This window comes from Crocuta crocuta, unplaced genomic scaffold (assembly GCF_008692635.1).
Source record: "Crocuta crocuta isolate KB4526 unplaced genomic scaffold, BGI_CrCroc_1.0 scaffold131, whole genome shotgun sequence".
Taxonomy (NCBI): Eukaryota; Metazoa; Chordata; class Mammalia; order Carnivora; family Hyaenidae; genus Crocuta; species Crocuta crocuta.
In genome coordinates, this window is record NW_027528977.1 from 15035309 (window position 1) to 15056507 (window position 21199).

Sequence of the window (21199 nt, forward strand, 5' to 3'; positions counted from 1 at the left end):
CTGGCTGCTTCCCAGACGCCTCGCAAGGTGGCATTTACCTTGGCACGTGCCCCAGCCTCTGGCCCCTAGCCTTGGAGGTTTGGAAACCTGATTTTGCTGGCACGCCCAGAAGGGACTCATCTGTCAGGAGAACACGCTCATTAACCCAGATCATGAGACCGAAATATAAACCACACTGAGAGACGGAACTGCCGTGCAAAACAGGGCTGCTGAAGCTGTCACGAGCAGCGCTGTCTCTTCTTTCCCCGAAGACAGGGCTGCCTGGGGAGGCGCGTTGTAATAACGCTTCCCAGGGAACCCAGAATTGGCCGGGGCATTACAGGACCACTGGATGCCTCGGGCTCCAACTGCTGCATCCTCTCCCCGGGAAGGACACAGCTGACACCATGATCACACAGGCTTGTGTCTGGTCAGGGCAGGACTTCCCCCAGACAGGTTCAGTGTGAACCTTGCCAACTGACGTCTGGTTCTTGAGCTGCCCTCCTCTATGCCCGAGGAGACCCAACAGCATCTGAACCCAGGCTCCTTCCCCAGGCAGGACCCACCCTGCTGACTTAGCGCCCACCCTGCTGTCTGTGGCAGGCCTGGCTACGCTCTTGACATGACTTCCAGCTCATGCTTCCCCAAGGGTATGGAGTTGTGACTGGGTCAGCCGGAGGCCATGTGCACCAATGGGGTTGTGGAGCAAGTTCTCCCCAGGGAAGTCTGAGCACAGTGATGTCTGTCACTGCCAGGTCACCATCATTAAGAAGCTGTGTGCCATCTGTAGTTCCTTCACCTAAAGGTAAAGGAGGCCCAAGGACTGGTGGAGTGACAAGATGCGAGGAGGCCGGGTCCTTGAGCGACCACACAGAAGCAAGCTATTACCCACCAGGAACAGCCCCACTGAAGAGTGAAGAGTGATGAGTAAAATTCTATGCAGTTACCCATTGAAATATTGGGGTCTATCTGTTACAACAGCCCCATTATCCTAATCAATAAGTTGTTCTCTTCTCAGCCTACTTCCCTGAGACCAGTCACCCAATGGAGTGTGAAACCTCTGGAGACTTCAAACTCCTATTCAGTTGCCATCAATCTCCTCACTCCTAAAGGTGGTTGATGGTGGGTTCTGCCCATTGATTTTGCTTTCCCAACTTCTAACTGATTCCCAGCCACCTCCTTCCCAGATACGAGCTGACCTTTCTTGCAGATGTCAAGCCACAGGCATGACATAGCAAGGAGAATTCTAAAATCACAGAGGTACATACAAATAAACCAACGGCAAATGACTGGGATGTTCTTTCAGCCTGGAAGCACAGTTCAAACACACACACACACACACACATTCACACACACACGAACTCACAAAAACAGACTGGAGCCAGACAGCCTGGGCTATAGAGAGGGAGAAGCATCAACACACCTGTATCCCTAGGGTAAATTCCTAGCAGTGCTAGTGCTTGGTCCTAGGGGAGTTCTATTTCTAATTTTTTAAGGAAGCTCCACACTGTTTTCCAGAGCAGCCGCACCCATTTGCATTCCCACCAACAGTGCAAGAGGGTTCCCATTTTTCCACATCCTCACCAGCGTCTGTAGTCTCCTGATTTGTTCATTTTAGCCACTCTGACTGCCGTGAGGTCGTATCTCAGTGTGGCTTTGATTTATATTTCCCTGATGATGAATGACAATGAACATCTTTTCATGTGTCTATTGGTCTTTGGAAAAGTGTCTATTCATGTCTTTTGTCCATTTCTTCACTGGATTATTTATTTTTTGGGGGTGTGTTGAGTTCGGTTAGTTCCTTTATAGATTTTGAATACTAGCCCTTTATCCGGTATGTCGTTTGCAAATATCTTTCCCCATTCCATCAGTTGTGTTTTAGTTTTGTTGATTGTTTCCTTTGTGGTGCAGAGCTTTTTATCTAGATGAGGTCCCTATAGTTCATTTTTTTTTCTTTTAATTCCTTTGCCTTTGGAGATGTGTCAAGTAAGAAATTTATAGCAGCGCTTTCAGCAATAGCCAAATTATGGAGAGTCTAAATGTCCATCACCTGATGGACAGATAAAGAAGATGTGGTTTATGCATACAATGGAATACTACTTGGCGATGAGAAGGAATGAAATCATGCCTTTGCAGCAATGTGGATGGAACTGAAAGGTATTATGCTGAGGGACATAAGTCAGTCAGAGGACAGATATCATATGTTTTCCCTCATATGTGGATCTTGAGAAGCTTGACAGAGGACCATGGGGGAGGGGAAAGGGAAAAAATAGTTATAAACAGAGAGGGAGGGAGGCAAACCACAAGAGAATCTTAGGTGCAGAGAACAAACTGAGGGGGAATGGGGGGGTGGGGGAGAGGGGAAAGTGGGTGATGGGCATTGAGGAGGGCATTTGTTGGGATGAGCACTGGGTGTTGTATGTAAGCTAATTTGACAATAGTTATATTCATAAATAAATAAATAAATAAATAAATATTATTTGGGGGAAAAAGAGAGGGAAATGCAAATATGAACTTTATCAGAACTGGGATGCAAATAGATTTCAGCTATCTCCTATGCCGACTGTAATCAATTGACAGTGGCTGCCTGGAGTGCTGTGTTAAGAAGGATTCTGAGGTCACATTGTAGCTCTGAAAGAAAGAGTACTATGATGGATGATCAGCATGCGCCATTGGAAATGGACAAGGAGTGACAGCACATGCCAGGAATTGTCACACTTGTTCAAAGGACTAGAATGTGGTCGCAGAGGGGCTTAGAGTCATCAAGGCTATAGCCCGAGACTCACTGGGCCAAACCATAAAACTCTTGTTAACCCTCAAATGAGTGCCTACCCTAGAGCAGGTATTTCATATACACTTTTCTAATTAATTGTCACAGGAGAGAGGTGACCGAAGGGGAGAGCTATTAGCCCTATTTTTACAGATGAAGGTCCTGAGGCTCAGAGAGAGTAGGTGAATTACCCAAGATCACAAAGCTCGAGAAAGGCAGAGCCGAGTTCCAGACCAGGGCTGCCTGGCTTCTAAGTCTCACCATTATGTGGGGGCATCTCTGAATTAAGGGGTTGTCTGGATGAGAGGAGCAATGTATGTCAGTCTTGGTCTGGCTGCTGCCCGCTGACCTATTAAGGCAAGGTGGGGGTGGGGGGAAAGCGTTTGTCTCCCAGGCACCTCACATGGAAGTCGTTTAAAGACCAAATTGGTTTGGGGTTTGAGCTTCCTACAGCCTTTCCCTGCCTCTTGAGTTCGTTTATTGTTCCTCCAAAGTTCTGGAAGAATGCCAAGAAAGGCAGGCAGAGAAGGAGAAGGCCTGGGACATTCTGGCGCTGTCAGTTCCAATGATGTGTGAGCCACCAGGGTGAGACAGTGGGGCTGGCAGTCAGGGGAACTGAGAATGAGTCCCTTGTGTGGATGCAAGCTGGCTGCGCAGCTGTGAAGCCTCAAATCCCCAAATGTCAAATGGAGCCATCCCAGGTAGTAGGTGTAGCGTCTCTAAGCAACAGCACTACAGAGAGTAAGGGGCAGACAGGTCTGGGTTCAATACTGTCCCTACACTTACCAGCTAGTTGACCTCAGGTAAGTCACTTCTCCACTCTGAGAGAGGAGCGGTTTCATCACCTCTAAAATGCATACAATAACAGTATCTATCTCATAAGATTGCGTGACGATTAAATGAGATGATTTAGGGATGTGCCTGGCATGATGCCTCACATCCATACACAGTAGCGTGCTTTCCTTCCACGCACAAATGCACACACACCAAGCACCCTTTAAAGAGCTCTTCCCATTCGACAAAGAGTCAGTGAGTGGGAATACAAGTCGTAGGGGGGCGGATGGGAAGCAGCCTGTCTCAGTTTCCACCCTTTGTGGATTACACAAGGTGCTTTGTCACTTAGACCAAACTCAGCCTAGGATCTGTCCATCCCTCCGTGTTCTCACGCACCCTGTGTGTTTGTGTGAGTTCTCCTTTCTACCTGGATTCCTTTCCACGTGTTTAACAATAGTAACAATCAGGACAGTAAAAATGACAACACCAGTGAATCCTCTATCAACCGCTTGCTATGGGCATGGAACCTGCTACCCACACTCTACATGTTTACATTTTCACCACACTCTTGTTACCCCTCTTCCTTCCTTCCTTCACTCCCTACCTGACTTTGTTCCAGGGTTTGGGGCAACAATAAGTCAACTCCAGAGACAGATAAAGGCTGCAGGCAGCTCTAATCCCAAAAGCACTTCGGTCTTTCCATTACCTCCAGTCCTGAACTGCCTGGAAAACAAATTCCCACCCTTGCTCCATTTATACTTTATTTCCCATATTCTTCCCAAGGAACAGATGTGGTCGGTATTATTAACCTCACCGGACACACAAAGAAACCATGGTTCACCTCGTAACTTACCTAGGGTCACACGGCCAGTGAGAAGCAAGTCTGAGATTTAAATCTAAGAGTATTGGGTCTCCAACTGTTATTCCTTGTTCAACAGAACAGCACCCAAACCCAGTGGCCTCCTCGTCTTTCTTAACAACCCCCCCAACAACGTATGACCTATTCAGGGGACCCTGCCGGCTCAGAGTTCCCAGGTCAGGGTGTCCAAGATGAATCCAAGCCAGTTCCATCCAAAAGAGATATGCAAAGTCTATGGTCTATCATTATTCACCACTTTATATGTTAATCTCTCCACTAATGACAGAAATAATAAATGCTACCATTGATTGAGGAGGGCACTTGTTGGGATGAGCACTGGGTGTTGTATGTAAGCCAATTTGACAATAAATTATATTAAAAAAGAGAAAGGGATGATAGAAATATGCCCTTCTTCAGTTAGACCTGTGCCCATTTGAACAGAGGGAAAAAAAAGAATGACTACCATTTATTGAGTCCTTACTACATGTCACATACCTAAAAGCCACAAGAACACTACAATGTCGACATGTGATCATTCCTTTTTTTCGAAGGAATTGAAGGGTAGGAGGGTAGAAGATGGGCTATGGAGATACTGGATTTGAAACTACTTCTGTAGTCCCTCCCAGCATTAGAGGAGGGACTTGCTGCCAAGAAGAATGTCTCCAGGGACAAGACATGCCTCTCATTCCCGATGCATCAGCAAAGGTGCTGAGGAGAGAGGCATGGACACTCCAGAATTAGCTGGTGGCACCTGCCATTTTCTCCACTCTTCCTTGCACTCAGTCAGTGCAGAATCAGGGCAGAAACTGATCAGGCCAGGATGACATCCAGGAGGCTCCCAGGGAGTCTTCCCAGCCTATTTGCATAGAAGGGCGGCTCCATCGCTGACGCTGGTCATGGTATGAGTGCAGGTGCATTCTGATGGAAAGGGGGGGGGGGGGGGGGGNCGTATCATTGGAGGTGGGACATTTGAACCTGATGGGTTCACCCAAGAGTATAACCTGTGTCCTCATGCATGTTTACTCTTTCATTCCACAAGTATTTATGGAAGACTGACTCCGCAGCAGGCATGGCACTTTGCTATGGCCTGGGAATGCAAGTGTCAAGAAGGTGGCTTGTATGCAAATGATTCCAAAAGTGGTACCACGGATAAATCTAGAGGCGTGAACTAAGGTGTGTCTTATTCTTTCCTACCGTTGACAAATATATCTAGGGGAACTCAAATTCTCAAGGCTAGAGATCCTTCTGTACAGACTCGTCAAAGAAGGCAGACTGAACAACGAGAAAGACGGCCTCCAATCCACCGGTGCCACTGTCACCTCCACCACTATTACTACCACCATCGTCCCACCAACAATACTCCACTAGTTCACCACCACCGTCAGCACCAACCTCACCCTGCTGTTATCACCACCATTACTAATACCACCTCTCATCAGACCAGCGTCGCGCTCGCATCACTGTTGTCCCCACCTTAATCATCACAATTGCCGCTAACATGATCACGCTCCAGCGACACCATGGCCTACCGTCACCACCATTACTACTTTCATACAACTATTATCACGGTCACCAATGTCTCTGGCGTCACCAACATTATCCCTATTATAACATCACCACCACTAACACCATCTGCTGTCACCTATCACTGTGGTAGCTGCTACCGCCAACACCACTGTCGCTGTCACATGCATCATCATTACCACCATCATCAAAAGTATTACTGCTCCTGTGATCACTATCATCATCTACATATTAATACTCTTTTATGCACTGCCATTTATGCACTGCCTTCTCGCTTATAAACACTTGCATTACATGATCTCGTTTAATCCCCATGACAATTAACAGATGAAGAAACTGACATACAGAGAGGGGTCAAACAATGTGTTTCAACCACACAGCTTGTAAAGGGTAAGCTAGAACTGGCCTTTAGTTCTGTTTCACCCAACATGCCATACCTTTTCTATCAACTCTAGCTGTTATGAAATAACCACCAATGCTCTATTTTATTTTATTTTATTTTATTTATTTATTTTTTTTACCAAACCACTGTCTTTGATGGTTCGGATCCTGTGAATATGCTGTGAATATGCTAGGGGAGCCTCAAAGCTGCGCCCAGGCTTCTTTGCTACATTAATCCCAATTAGGGAGCCCCAAGTCCTCATGCAGCTCAGTGTAATGTCAATTCAAGCCACCAGGTACCATCACGTGCCCAGAACTGTATTGGACTCTTTGGAGAAGCTCAGAAGGGCAGGGAGGAAGGTTCCAGACTTTGAGGAAAGCGAACTCTTACTGAAGGGCCAGGGCACATTTGCAGGGAGTGATTATAGAGCAATTCAAGGCAATCAATTGCTAAATCATGCAGGACAAACAGTGAGTGCATTGGGCGGGGGAGGAGAAAGCAGCTGTGGGCTGAAGTGATCACTGGGAGACTTCTGGGAAGACAGGGTGAGGATGAGAGGGGACACTCCTGGTCCCCAATTACTTTGTGCTTTCCTCATCCTTCCTCTCTGCTACCTTTCAGCACTTTCCTCCTGACCTTCCTGAATGTGGACACCTGACTCTGGTCTCTGCCTCCACTCTGTTCCCTCACATTTCTTTTTCTTTTTTTTTTTTGAATGTTTTTTAACATTTTATTTTTGAGAGAGGGCTGGGGAGGAGGGGAGAGAGAGAGGGAGATACAGAATCTGAAGCAGGCTCCAGGCTCTGAGCTGTCAGCACAGAGCTTGATGCGGGGCTCAAACTCACAAACTGTGAGATCATGACCTGAGGCGAAGTCGGATGCTTATCCAACTGAGCCAGCCAGGTGCCCCGACTTATCTCATATTTCTAATGACAACCTTTCTATTGACTTCCTCCAAGTCACAAAAATACAGATCATCACTGCCATTTTTATTCATCTCTTTTCTTCTCATCTACGTCAATGACATTACCCATACTATTCCTTCTACCTAGAACTCTACTAACCTACATTCCTGCATGGGCCAAGCCCTTGCTCTTTAATCAATCTCAAATGCCACCTTTTTCAGGCATCCTCTGATTTGTCAGCCCTGTGCCTCTGGTAGAGATGTTCTCTCCCTCCTGAACCCCCACACCCCACAGTGTAACACAACCTGCACTTTGGTTTAGGTAGATGCTCAGATACAGTCTAGCCTGGTGACTAAGTGTACAGATGTCGGAGTCAAACCAGCTGGGTTCAAATCCTGGCTTGGCCACTTCCGAGAGGCGAGACACTGGGCATTTCCTTACGCTCTCTGTTCTTCAGCTTCCTTATCTGTAAAGAGTCCACTGATCATGCTGACTTCCTGGTGCTGTAAGGACGAAATAAAACCGAGCCACTCAAGTGTCTGGCATGCAGTTGGAGCTCTATAGATTTGTTGTTAATATTATTATTAGGGTCACCAGAGTGAAGCACCTTGAGGGCAAAGATAGTATCCTCCATAACTAATCTCCTGGCAGTTTCTTTCCTCAGGGGGCAACCTGACTTAGCTTCTAGAAAGGCTGTATGATGTGGACCAATGCACAGAGTGGCTGCTCCGCAAGGTCGGGACGATCCAGGGATGGCGGGCTAGTGGCACAAGATGAGGGCAGATGTCACAGGCCATGGGGAGTGAAGGGTACCCCTGAAAGGGTCAGGACAGGATTTGATACTCAACCTTTACTCCCAGGCCTTCCCGCCCCTCCTTATAACACACCCTGGGATGTTTCTGCAGTTGGAGTCTGTCGGAGTTGGTGAGAATCCTGGCCCTTGCACCAGCCATGTGGGGGGTGCTTGGCCAAATCACTTCCTCCAAAGCCTCAGTTTCCTTATCTACCAAATGGGGGGTCAAATACTACTTTTCATAGTATGAGATTTCATGTGTTATATGAGGTAATCATAGTATTGCATTATTGTAAGGATTAAATTAGTTTCATGTATCAAAAGCACTTAGAAAGGTACTTGGCAAAAAGTGCTATATACGTGTCATTTTATTTTACTACCCTTTTTCATCTTACTATAAGAGCTTTAAATTATATTTGTGTTCTTGTGTCAACAACTTGCATGGTGCCCGGCACATAGGAGGTCCTCGATACAGATCAGGTTTCTTTTTCTTTCCCCTGTCTGGTTCCAACTCCGATGCAGAAATACCCAATAGGCACATTCAAGAGATGCCTAAAGCACCAAAAATTCTGAAAAAACATGTTTTGAAAATGTATTACCTACTTTTTTTCAAATCATCAAAGTAGTCATCATGGGGGAAAAAAGTCCACATTTCATTCCACATCCTTAGACTTAGTTTCCCGTTTCAGTTGTGAAGTGTCTAAGTAGCAGTTGGTAGGGTCAAGGGGTGCGGACAGGGGAGAGAGGGTGGGAGTGTGGCGGATATAATCATTTTAGATGTAGGACTTTAGGGCTTGGAGTCCTAATCTAGCTTAGTGCTAGCAGGTGCAAGGGAGAAAGGAAAGGAAGTGAGCCCCCTCCCGTCCCTGCTAGGCGAGCAGGGAAGCCTCTGGAAGAGACCCCTGCTGAGTGTGCGGTTTGGCCATCTGGGAGAGCGGCACATGGGTGAGTGCCAGGGATGGAGGGAACATGCAGCCTCAGCCCCACACGGAAGCCAGTGCACTGGCTTCCCCGCAGCAGCTGGGTGCTGCGTGGCCTCCAGAAGCCTCCCTCAGCTGCCAGCCCTCCTCTCTCTTGGGGCCCAGGGCCTACATAGATGAGGAGCTGACAGGGCCAAAGGGGGAGGCTGGTGGCTGTCATGTTTGGTCCCCAGGGGCTCAGGAGCTAGCCACGGTTGTTCAAGCCCTTCATGGGCATCAGAGATCATGTCCTCAGGATGGAGGAGGAGATCATGTGGTGGGTGCCTTTGTCTCAGACACGCTTCAAATCCTTGCTCTCTAGTCACTAGACAATCAGAGAAGCTCCATGAACCTCAGTTTCCAGATTTGCAGAGGGAGACGATCAACACAACCACCACAGAGCTACTGTAAAAGTGAAAGGAGACTGGGTATGCAGAGGGGTCAGGGACATGCAGGCCCTTAAAAAAATCAACCAATGCTGCCCTGTCCTTCCAATTTCTACCCCAAACAAGCCTATTGACCCTGGATGAGCCCTGCTTAACCATCGAGGGCAGGAAGCTTTCTACAATAGCCAGGATGATGCCTTGCTTGTTTTCCAGCAGAGAGGTCCTACTATGCCCCATGGAAAAGGCATTTACCTTCCATGCTTCGGGCTCTTCCTTTGTCTGTTAGACTTCCAGTACCTCTCTCCTACTTGGCTTCAAATGCCACACAAAGGCTTTGTAAGGAGAGCAGGCTGCCAGCCTGCCCTGCGATTCTGAATGTTCTCCGTGAAATCCCTCGTGGAGAGAGGTCTTTGGTCCTGCACCCTGTCCTGGCCCATGTCTTAGATGCAACCGGCGGAAGACTCAGGATGGCTCCTTGTCATACCGTCCAGTAGCACAGAATTTGGAGGCACAGCTAAGGCGAGGGCTGGCAGAATCAAGATTCAGGATCTCACTTGGCTGGAATAACATTTCAAATTAGTAAATTAAAACTTAATGGGCATACGTCGCCTGGCACTTCAGTTTTATTTAAGAAAGAAAGAAAGAAAGAAAGAAAGAAAGAAAGAAAGAAAGAAAGAAAGAAAGAAAGAAAGAAAGAAAGAAAGAAAGGAAGGAAGGAAGGAAGGAAGGAAGGAAGGAAGGAAGGAAGGAAGGAAGGAAGGAAGAAAGGAAGAAAGGAAGAAAGGAAGAAAGGAAGGAAGGAAGGAAGAAAGAAAGAACGGTAAGCTCAATGCAAACAATGTGAATCCGGGGAGATCTGACTTCATAGCAATTTATGTGAAGTGAAGCAGGGCTGCGGAGGCCTGGAGTTCAGGTCCCAGATTGGATACTCAAGCTGTGTGACTGTGGGCAAACCACTCGACTCTACTCTGTTTTGTTATCTTAAATGAGACTTGAACCAGAAGGCTCCAAAGGCCCCTTTCAGCTTGATACGTCAACTTACATATATATATATATAAACACATGTATATGTACTATAATCCGTGCTCTAGGTCGTGGGCACACAGGCCACCTGGAGATCTTAGCAAACTGCAGGTTCTGATCCAGGAGCTGGGACTGCATTTCTAACAAGCTCCCAGGTAGTATCAAGGCTGCCGGTATGAGGACCATGCCGCGCTCCAGACGGTCGTAACTCACCGCTGCTTCCTTCTTGCTACCTTTTGACCACTGGATCTTAAATGCTTTCTTGCATTTAATCCTCAGAACAACCCTGGAGGGAATTGCTATCCATATACCAATTGTCTAGATGTAGAAATGAAGGTTCATAGAGTTGAGGGGCCTGTCTGAGGTTGCATTGCTAAGAATCTGCAGGGCCAGACTTTGTACCCAGTTTATGTATATGCCCGTAACCACCACACTGCATGCGTATGTGTGATACAGATTTAGGACAACATGTGGCCAGAAAGGAACTAGTGAGAGAGCAGAAAGCAAACACTTGAGCGAGGTCCCGTGTTTGTTTCCTCTGCAATGATGACCACTCATCAACTGACTGACCCCTCTCTGCCTCTCTGGACCATGTGAAAACACTGACAGATTCTGGTCCCTGATTTGGAAGGTTTGAAAATCTAACATAGTTGGAGACTGAAGTGCTCCATTCTTCACTGACAGGCACTGATGGCTGCAACAAAGGGGAAAGAATTTAGTTCACATAAATTGATTAGAGCAGAGGAGCGATGTTTCATCCTATTAATGAATTTGCTAATTGGCCTTATGCCCCCAATCATTTCATATTTAGGCTTTTGCAGTGTCAGATTAAATAGAAACGGATCCAGGGGTGGTTTGAGATGAGGCTAAAAGCATTTTGCTCAGGGCCTGCAGATGACTCGGAGGTTCGGCAGTTCGGGGTGGCTAATGAGGGCTATCCCTGAATGCCTTCTCTCCAACCTCCACATTCCCCACTGGAGCTGTTCTTTCTTGAGGCAAGGCCAGCAGGGGAGGGGGATGCTGTGGTGCCTAGGAGCTCACTCACCGGGCACTGCTATTCTCGGGCTCTGTGACCCTGGGTGAGGAACTTCACTTCTTAGAACCTCAGTGCCTCTGGGGCGCCTGGGTGGCTTATTGGTTAAGCATCCGACTTTCGCTTAGGTCATGACCTCACGGTTCGTGGGTTCAAGCCCCGCGTCGGGCTCTGTGCTGACTGCCAGCTCAGAGCCTGGAGCCTGTTTCAGTCTGTGACTCCCTCTCTCTCTGACCCTCCCCTGCTCATGCTGTCTCTCTCTCTCTCCTAGAAAAAAAAAAAGTAAAATAAAAACATTAAAAAAAAAAAAAGAACCTCAGTGCGTCATCTGCAAAATGGGGACTGGAATAGGGTATGCCCTCCAGGGCTGGGAAGAGGTTAACAAAATAACAAGAGAAAAGGGCAGAGCAAGGTGCTTGGCAAAGAACAGTGGTCAGCATCAGCTATTATTAAGAACAGAGGTCAACATCAGCTATTATTATTATTATTATTATTATTATCATTAACCCCTGCAGATGATCCACATTTTCTTATCTCACCGCTGGGAATTTCTTTTATCATTTAAAGTTGCCAGCTTCCCTTAGGACTTACCAGAAAAACTGCTCAGGATTCTAGTGGCCAGGGTTGTGATGGCTCTGGGCCCGAGAGGGATAGAATCAGAGGCCACAGTTCGGAGGGACAGAGATCACCAAAGACTGCGCAGTCATAGTGCAGATGAAGCAACAGAAGAGGAAAGGACCTGCTCTGAGATGGATAAAGGCAGCAGCATAGCCGGTACAACCCCAGTTGCTACAATCATCTCATCTTATGTGAAGCACTATGCTCACTACCTCCTTGACCCCACACACAGCCCCGTAAGGTAGACACTGCCATTGTCCCCATTTTACAGAGGAGGAAACGGAGGCTCAGAAAGGCTCAGCTAAGGACTCACAGAGCCAGAGTTTAAACTCCAGTCTTACTTTCACTCAGGGGTCCTGACCATTCTGCAGTCCTGTTCCTAGCCCCCCGATTTGAGTGGAGTGCAGTTCCCATTCCCTTCTGCTGCCCCAGCGAGGATTCCTACCTGGACTGGAATTAACAAGGATTAATCCAAAGTTCTGCTCCCACGGCTGGGAAGCCAGGGATATCCCAGCAGCTTTCAGCTACTCCCCAAAGGTGACCCATTTAAAATACTCCCTAGAGGGGGCGCCTGGGTGGCTTAGTCGGTTAAGCGTCCGACTTTCGCTTAGGTCATGATCTCGCGGTTCGTGGGTTCGAGCCCCGCGTCGGGCTCTGTGCTGACTGCCAGCTCGGAGCCTGGAGCCTGTTTCAGAGTCTGCGTCTCCCTCTCTCTCTGACCCTCCCCTGCTCACGCTGTCTCTCTCTCCTAGAGATAAATAAAAATATTAAAAAAAAACTTATTAAAAAAATAAAATAAAATAAAATAAAATACTCCCTAGAGGGAGGGGAAGCATTTAAACGTAAGTCAAGTTTGTCCGAAGGTCCCAAGGCTCTCAGTCACCGTCTCTCTCTCCCTCCCATCCGCCTTCCCTCCTTCCCTTCCTCCCTCTCTCCCCCTCCCTATCTTCCTCTCTCTCCTAAACACTGCTCATTCCCTGCCTGATGAATGGGAACATCAACTCCAGGGCCATCATGCAGAACTTTGCAGCGCTCCTCCCCATGAGCAGACCTGGATTTCTCATCTGTGTTGCCGCATTCTCGTACTACTTGGGGCCATCAAGAACACACACCCTGCTCCATCCGTCCTTACCTCCACACAGCCAACATCCGTCAGGTCTGGACCCAACATCAGGCCTGACAGAAGCCCTAGAATAAGGATCATTCCTTTAGAGCTAGCCAGAGAGATAAATGTACAAATCCATAATCACATAATGTTCATAACTGTACCACGGGGAAGCAGCAACAGCTGCAGAGGTAACAGGGGAGAGAGATGTGCTCTGCCTGCAGGAGCCTGCAAGAGGGTGATATTGAACGAGGTCTTGAAGGATGTGTAGGAGTTCGCCAGGTGAATGGGGAGGTGGAGGTGAAGGGTGAGTAGAAGCCAGAGTGAACCTTGGGCAGAGATAATATCAGGGAAGCGATGCAAAAGGATACTTAAGGGGTTGCTTAGTGAACCAATAAACGTGCAGACAAATATGTAGGTTCTTGATCTCACCCAGACAAGGTAAAAGTGAATCCAAGATATAAGACAGGCCATTCTGGATCGGTTCTTGCTTTAGTTTTTTTGTTTGTTTGTTTTTAATCAACCAACAAAAGAGCAAAAGCTTAGAGATACTTTCCCATCTTCTCACCTTTCCCCCAAACACTACATACCTATTGATATCCAAAAAACTACCAGGGCTCTTCTTGACTCAATTTATAACTTAGAAGCACATGCTGTGTTTATTATGAATTATCTGTACCATGGCCTCCTGTTCCACTGGCTTTTTCCAATTTTCACGGCAGACAGCTTAGATCCAGGGTTGGGGTAGCATGACAATCAATGGTCTTCATCAAAAGACAGTCTTTCACCATAGCCTTCCTAGGACGTCATTACTCATTCACTAATTTATGGATACATTCATTCATGCACGCACTCATATCTTCAATCATTCCTTCTGGCATTCGTCTGACACTTCATTTGCTTCCTTTCATTCATGTATTTACTTATTCTTCCATGCACTCAATCACTCATTCTTTCACTCACGTGTTAACACATGCACTCACTGTTCATTTTCACATTTATGAAACATTTGTTGAGCAAAGCCCTTCTAAGTATACAAAGAGGTCCAGACTGTGTCCCTCGCCAGGGACAAACCTCCTCATTTTAGGCAGTAGGCCCGTACTCCTATCTTTCAATCTTTCCATTTTTCCTCTTTCTGTTCCCCTTGATCTCCACTGAGTTTCTTCTGGGATTGAGGGCCTAGAACTGTGCCTGGAGCTGGGTGTGGGCTCCTCAAACTTTTGTGACTATCAGTAGTTGGGGAGTAGAACACTGTTCTCAGCATCTCCCTGCTAAATGGTAAACAGATTCAGTACATTTCATGGACAAAGCCAATTCAAAGCTAGCAGACCAGATAAGAGAATTCATTTGAGGCAAAGGGCTGGTAACTGAAATTCCAGCGGGAAGCTTACTTTTCCTGTAGGGTCTACAATTCTAGAAAATAACAGAGAGCGGCCAACCATTCCATTATTTGTAATTCCCTCCAGAAAAGATTTATTGAGTACCTACTCTGTGCAGGAAACCAAGCTGAGGACTTTGAGGAATGATTCAGGCATGCTCCCTGCAAGAAGTTGCCACTCCGGAGTCGGGGGTGGGCGGGTGGAGTTAACACCTCCCTCCAGTGCCTACTTGAATGCATGACTCGAGAGTCAGGAAAATGTATACCTTAAAATATTTGGTAATGTAGATGGGAGAAATCACTGCCTCTCGGGGCCCAGAGAAGCCTTCTTGACTGTGGAAATGGGTGAGTGAGGTCCTGGGAGATGGGCGGAATGATAATTATTGGACTAGGAGATAGGGGAAGGGTAACACAGAGTTAAAAGGGTGGACAAAATGCAGAGGTAGGGAAGACCCAGCACAAACGTCTCTGTGAATTAATATGCCTCTCTTAGACACAAGGAAACTGCCATCTCCAAGGTAAAATGATTTGCCAAAGGTCCCCTGATACAAGAGCCGTGTAACAGCAGAGTTCTGACCTCTCTACGCCTCGCTGCCTCCCCTTGGTCCCCCAGATCTTCTGGGTTGAGCACACTGCATAACTAAACCACTACAAGCCCAACTTCATCAGGAACCCTCTGGTTCCACAAATTCTCCAAGGTGTTCACTGATCTAGGAATCGGGGCACCAACCCCATATTTGTCTCTAACGTGGCATGGGGCCTTCGAAGAAGCATCTAATAGCTGTGGGCTTTAGTTTGCTCATCTATTCAATGGGCACTCTGCAGATCCCAAGCTCAGCCCTTCCTCAGGGTTCCGAATGCTTCCTTTTGGTGGTGGAGGGCTGATAATCCTTTTGCTTATAGGCCTATCTCCACTGGGATGGCCTTGGCCTAGTGATGTTCTGCCTAAATTCTCTTGCCCCCCCACCCGCCCCCAAGGCCCCGCAGCTGTGCTTGCATCATCCTTCTCTGGTCACCCAGAGCCCAGCCCTTCGCACTTACTTGTTAAAGCCCAGAGCAGTGTCCTTGGAGTAAGCACATGAAAACTCTCGGAGCCAAAGATGTGTGGCTAGGACCGGGGTGCAGAGGCCGAATCCCCAAAAGCAGAGCGGCCTTTCCTCATTCTTAATTAAAGATAAACAGGGGCGCCTGGGTGGCTTAGTCGGTTAAGCGTCCGACTTTCGCTTAGGTCATGATCTCGCGGTTCGTGGGTTCGAGCCCCGCGTCGGGCTCTGTGCTGACTGCCAGCTCAGAGCCTGGAGCCAATTTCAGAGTCTGTATCTCCCTCTCTCTCTGACACTCCCCTGCTCATGCTATCTCTCTCTCTCTCCTAGAAATAAATAAAAATATTTTTAAAAAAAAGATAAACAAAGATCCCAAACAGAGAAAGAAAGTGAATTTGAATGATTCTATACAGTGACCCAGCTCTTAAACTAAGTCAGATTGCTGCTGCCTTCAGGAAGCCCTCCCTGAACATCCAGCTCGGGCTCGGTGTAGCTCTCTCAGCACTAGTCACATGGGCTTTTGCCCTACTTAAAAAAATGTATATGTGCTGCGAAATTATACTTTGGAAATGTGCAGGGATTTGTTCAGCAAGCTACACTGTTGTCAGGACCAGCCACGGAGCAGAGGTCAGTGGGGGCTGCAGCAAGAGGACCGACCTCCGTGTATCTAGGGTTTTGGGTCCTAGTTGTCTGGACAGCGCTGGAAGAGGGCTCTGGAAACGAGGCGGCAGGACTCCCAGAGCACTGCCTACTTCCAGGATGGCCTTACTCTAGGCACTTGGAAGCCGCAAACAGTTTACAGCCGTAAATTGAACAGCAGCTAAAATTTGCTGACCACTCGCTACACAGCAGAGCTGGTGCTGAGGATTTGACTTGCATTATCCCTGAAATCCACACAACACAACAGCTATTTTAAACTGGCGTCCACTACTACTGTCTGTTTCACAGTGGAGGAAAACAAGGCTCGTGAGCGGTAGGCCTGGGTTTGAATCCAGCAGGGAGCTCACTTCCTGAATCGAAAATCTCCACCAGCCTCTTCTTACTGCTTCTAATTAGATCTGAGCCTCATGTCTCCGTGATCATAGCAGCAGTTTCAGCAGAAGTGTCCGCAATCAAAATCTTCAAGTTTGCGAGCAGGATGGAACCTGAGGAGAAACTGAGGCCCCAAGGTGGGGGAAGAGACCTGGCCAGGAAGTGACCCCTGACCACTAGCCTCCCCAGCCAGTTTCTAAGTCACTTCCCTCCGCAGGAAAGGTCTTCCGATGATTAGCATTCCACAGAGGAAGATGGAAAGATAAGATCTGTTCGGGGGCAAAAAATCCGGGAGAAACACACACAGCTGGAGCACTGGACAATCTAGCCAATGTGGAGAAAACTCTGTGCACGAGGGGCTGACCACTCAGGGCTGGGGCGGCTTGCCCAACAGCCTTGACCTGCTGTGAGCTTCAAACTGGTGTTGCTGTGACAGTTAAATAAGAAGGTGCAGAAGAAGCACCCAGAACTATGCCAGGCACACAGTAAGGGCTCACCAAATGCTGGTGGCCCCTCTTCTCTTTCTTAGGAACCTGGGAGACAGCAAACAGCTCTGGCTTCTGGGACTCCTGTGGGAATTCACTGGGGTGACCTAGAATTTTGTACCAGAAAAGGGAATGGTAGACAGCAATGATTGAGCTCTTAATCTTTGCCGGAACCTGTGCAAGGAGTTTCATATCCATCCTTCATTTTTTTTTTTCCACATCCTTACAACAGTCTCCCTTGGGTCCCTGGTGGCTCAGCCAACACTGGATATGAAGCAGGGTCCTCCCTCCCTGTACTTTCCACACACCCAGTTTCCTACCTGAAGGTAGTATTCTCACCCATTTTATGGATGAGAAAACTGAGGCTGAGAGAGGTGAGGCTGGCCTGAGATCTCAGAAAGAGAGAGTGATGAAGCTGGGATCAACACCCAGACCCCACTGGACTCCAGAGCTTAAGATATTTCTGTGACACCTAGCTGCCTCCCAGAATTGCCACGAGCATTGAAAATATTTTAAAACAAACCTCTGAGTTTCTTGTATTACATTCCCCTGGCCTCTGGGACCTCACAGTGCTCAGATAGATGATGGGGGTCTGGTGCTGAATTATGTTCCCACACAAGTAGTATCTGAGGATCTGTGCGAAACAGGTCTCTGAATGTCAAGGTCCTGGACCAAGGCTTGCAGACCTGCCCTGCCCAGGACTGGTAAAAAGGCAGCCAGACCCTTCCCTGCCAAAAGGATGTGTAACTCCTGTGGTCTCAGACTGGTGTTCTAAGATGTGAACACCAATCCAGCTTCATCACCTAAGATCTACCTCCCAGGAGCTCATTCCTCTGTGCTCAGCCAGCCCAGTGTCTCTGGGAGCTAGGCCAGATGCCTGCACCCCTTGAGGACAGGTTACTCAGGGAGAACTCTGAGAGGCAGGGGAGACCAACCACGTCCCAGGAGCAAACCACTGAGCACCTTGAGGTCCAGTCTTACCTTAATACAGGTCTAACCACTAACCAGCATTAAGGATTGGGAGCTGTAATCCCTGCTCATAGCCAGAACCTGCGCTCCACTGGTAGAACTTGAAGGTTTTGGGTTACTTAAAACCCTTCTACCACTCACAACAGGATTGGAGCATTAAAGGAAAGAAAATAAAACCCATCATTCTCTTTTTTCCTGACTGCATGCTGCCTCTTCATTCCAACAACCAACTTTCTAACTGCTGGATAGGAGGCCTGCATAGCCCCCACCCCCACCCCCTGCCCCATGGCCCAACATATGTTTGCCCCAACTTAACGTGGACCCATTTGACCCCCCGTCTCACCGGCTGGTGAGATTGGTCATGTCTCGACTGGGGAAAGGCAGCTATGGAACAGGGTCCAGGAAGGAGGGATTGCAGGGTATCACACCTCCTAATCCCTGACATAAGCTCAGGGCTCCACCACACCTCGACGGCGCCTTGAGCCCCCCCAGGGGCTCCCAAAGCGTGGCAGCACCCTTGTGTGACACCCGGGCTCCTAGTGACTCCCCCAGCCGCGGGGACATGAGCCCTGGGAGTTTGACCACCTGGCAGCGGCTGATTCCTTTCGGCTTGCAGAGGTTTACTGGGATGGGCAGACAGAGAGCAGAGCACTGTCTCCCAGGTCTGCACGAGCACTACCACCGGGAGGAGTGTGTGAGTGTGTGAGCACCCTCGCTGGGTGCCCACAGTTGCACAATCGCCAGCAGTCATGAGAACGGGAAGAGCTTCCCAACAATCCAACCAGACAACCCAGTCCCCCCACCTGTGAATCTGACTCTTCCTTCTGTTCCTAGAGATTTCCAGGAGGAGTGTCCTGGCAGCCGGTGCCCTAGAGGGTATCTCCCCTGTCCCCGGGGCCAGCGCCCACTCTGGCTCCCTCTGCGTGTTCGCGATATTCACACCAAACCTCCCGTCAGGCTTCTTACTCCTTCGGATACAACAACCGGCCCTCGCTCCTCATGGAGAGGAGGGTCCAGGCCAAGCGAGGCAGGTGGCACACCCCAGCTCCGCACCGAGCACCCCCAAACCCAGCCAGGGGAACAAAAGGAAGAAGGAGGTGGCTTACCTTTAGAAGGTCGCCTTTGTTTGGTTTGCAGAGACGAGAAGGTGCCCATGACGGCCCCCATGGCAGCGAAGACTTGTGTGCGACTTGGGACCCCTTGCCCGGCCCCTCCCCTCCGCTGCAAAGAAATCAGTGTGGCTCCTCTACTCCGAATTGGAGGAGGAAAAAAAAAAGAGAGAAGAAGAAAAGCACCCGGCAGCAGCTCGCCTGCAGCTTGGTATTCAGCGAGCGTGGGGCTGGGGCGCGGGGAGCCTTTTNGTGGGGTTCGGGGGGCAGCCGCAGATTGCTCCCCAGGAGAACGTGTGTGCGCGCGCGCGTGTGTGTCCCTGCGTGTCATCCGCTATTTCATTTGACTTCAAGGGAAATCTTATTTAACCCACTGCCTGAATTCGCGGGGTGGGAAGAAAAGTCTGCCCCACCCGGGGAGAGAAGACAAACATGCATCCAATTGGGTTGTCATGGGAGGAAGGGACCCTCCTGCTCCTCGCCAGGGCCACCTTCTACTGATGGAAAATTGGGGAGGCCAGAGGAGCCCCGGTGGGCCCTGCTTTCTCTTTTTTGTTTCTCTCCTCTCTCTGTTCCTCCTTCATCCNAGTGCTGTGGGGGTAATGGCCGAATTTAAGAAACATCTCCCTGCTGTGAGTTTTCCCGCCAGACCACACACAATGCCAAGGGCTATCTCAGTGCCTCATTCGAAATGGCCAAGTCTGGGTTCTCTCCTATGGGTTCTCCTCAGCTCTCTGTGGTGCTGAAATGCAAAGTGGGCTCCCCGGAGAGGAGTTCCCCCTCTATCCAAGGAGGAGCCGCCTGTTCCCACACACACTATGCTTGCAGATCACAGGGGCCCCGAGCACACGGCCTCATGAAAACACACATACTTACCAGAAACTATGGGCACGATCCCACAAGTCCACACACACTGCTGTGTTGTACACACAGGTACACTCACCCATAATACGCTCACAGGTGCATCTGCAGGACCCCACACACAGACACAGAGGCACAAAGATGTGTACACAGCAATGCAAAATGGCATCACGGTTACCCACACTTATGCAAATGTGCATAATAGTTGCACAGGCATGTAGTCAGACCTCAAGGAGACAGGGCCCCTCAGGAGCTGTTTCCTGTCACTCCAGCCCATGAGCTGCCCCTTCGGGGACAAAAGTGGCCTGAGTCTTGGCCAGGGACCTTGAGTAATTTTCTTTACCTATTCAGCACTTAATGCTTTCTCAGATCCAAATCCATGTCCTATTTTGTGCAACAGGGAAGGTGTACTTATTAACATCTGTCCCTTTCATTTGCATTCCCCTTTGCTATGTATAACCCACACCACCCCATGCCCCGTGACTTAGACAGCTCATGTCTAATCATTACTGTAGCGAGAAACTGAGGTTTACCGAGAGTAAGGATTTGTCTGAAGTGACTTAGCCAGAATACGGGATGAGAACTTGGAGTCCAGGTCTCTGTCACCACCTCCTGTTGGCCGGTGGGGACACTGGAGACCCCTGAGCTGGGGAGATCTCCTCTGGGTCCCACCAGATTCAAAACTTCTGCTCGTGTAACTGCCAGGGCTTATCTGTCTGTGTCCATGAGGCCCAGAGTCCTGGCTGATGAACAGAACTGGTAGAGGCTGGCGCCTGGCCTCCTCCCTGTGCTTCCTGCTGGAGAAGAAGGGTCGGGGTGGGGCTAAAGCCGCTGGTCAGGAGAAGACCCACCAGGATGGCCAGGACTCAAGGAACAGAGGGGGAATCTCTGCCGGGGAAAGGGCCATGCAGCCTCTTAGTGTCACTGGACCCCCAAGCTTCTGCTTGTCTCCACGCTGCCTGCAGACGAGGACCAGCACTTGAGAGTTTACAGAAGGCGAGGATGCTGTTCTTGCATTTCCTGTTCTTCCCCATGACCGTATGAAGAAGCAAAGTACAGACAAATTGCTCCATTTTACAGATCAGAGATAGTAAAGTACCTGCGGAGGAGTTTATGACTTGCTGCCTCTGAGCAGTGAGAATAAAGTCAAGTCACCAAGATAAAGTCTGAACTGCAGAGCACGCATTATGAGGCCGTTTGGTGACCTGACTT

General features: G+C 48.8%; 1 protein-coding gene across 1 annotated transcript in view; it reads right to left on the reverse strand.

Moving 5' to 3' along the window:
* Nucleotides 1-19371, reverse strand: part of KCNIP1 (potassium voltage-gated channel interacting protein 1) — a 213293-nt gene extending 193922 nt beyond the window's left edge. Inside the window, exon 1 of the mRNA XM_077757337.1 lies at nt 19124-19371. Within this exon, the coding sequence (XP_077613463.1) occupies nt 19124-19184 (61 nt within the window). The 5' untranslated portion in view covers nt 19185-19371. The remainder of the gene's footprint in view (nt 1-19123) is intronic.
* Nucleotides 19372-21199: the final 1828 nt, after the last annotated feature.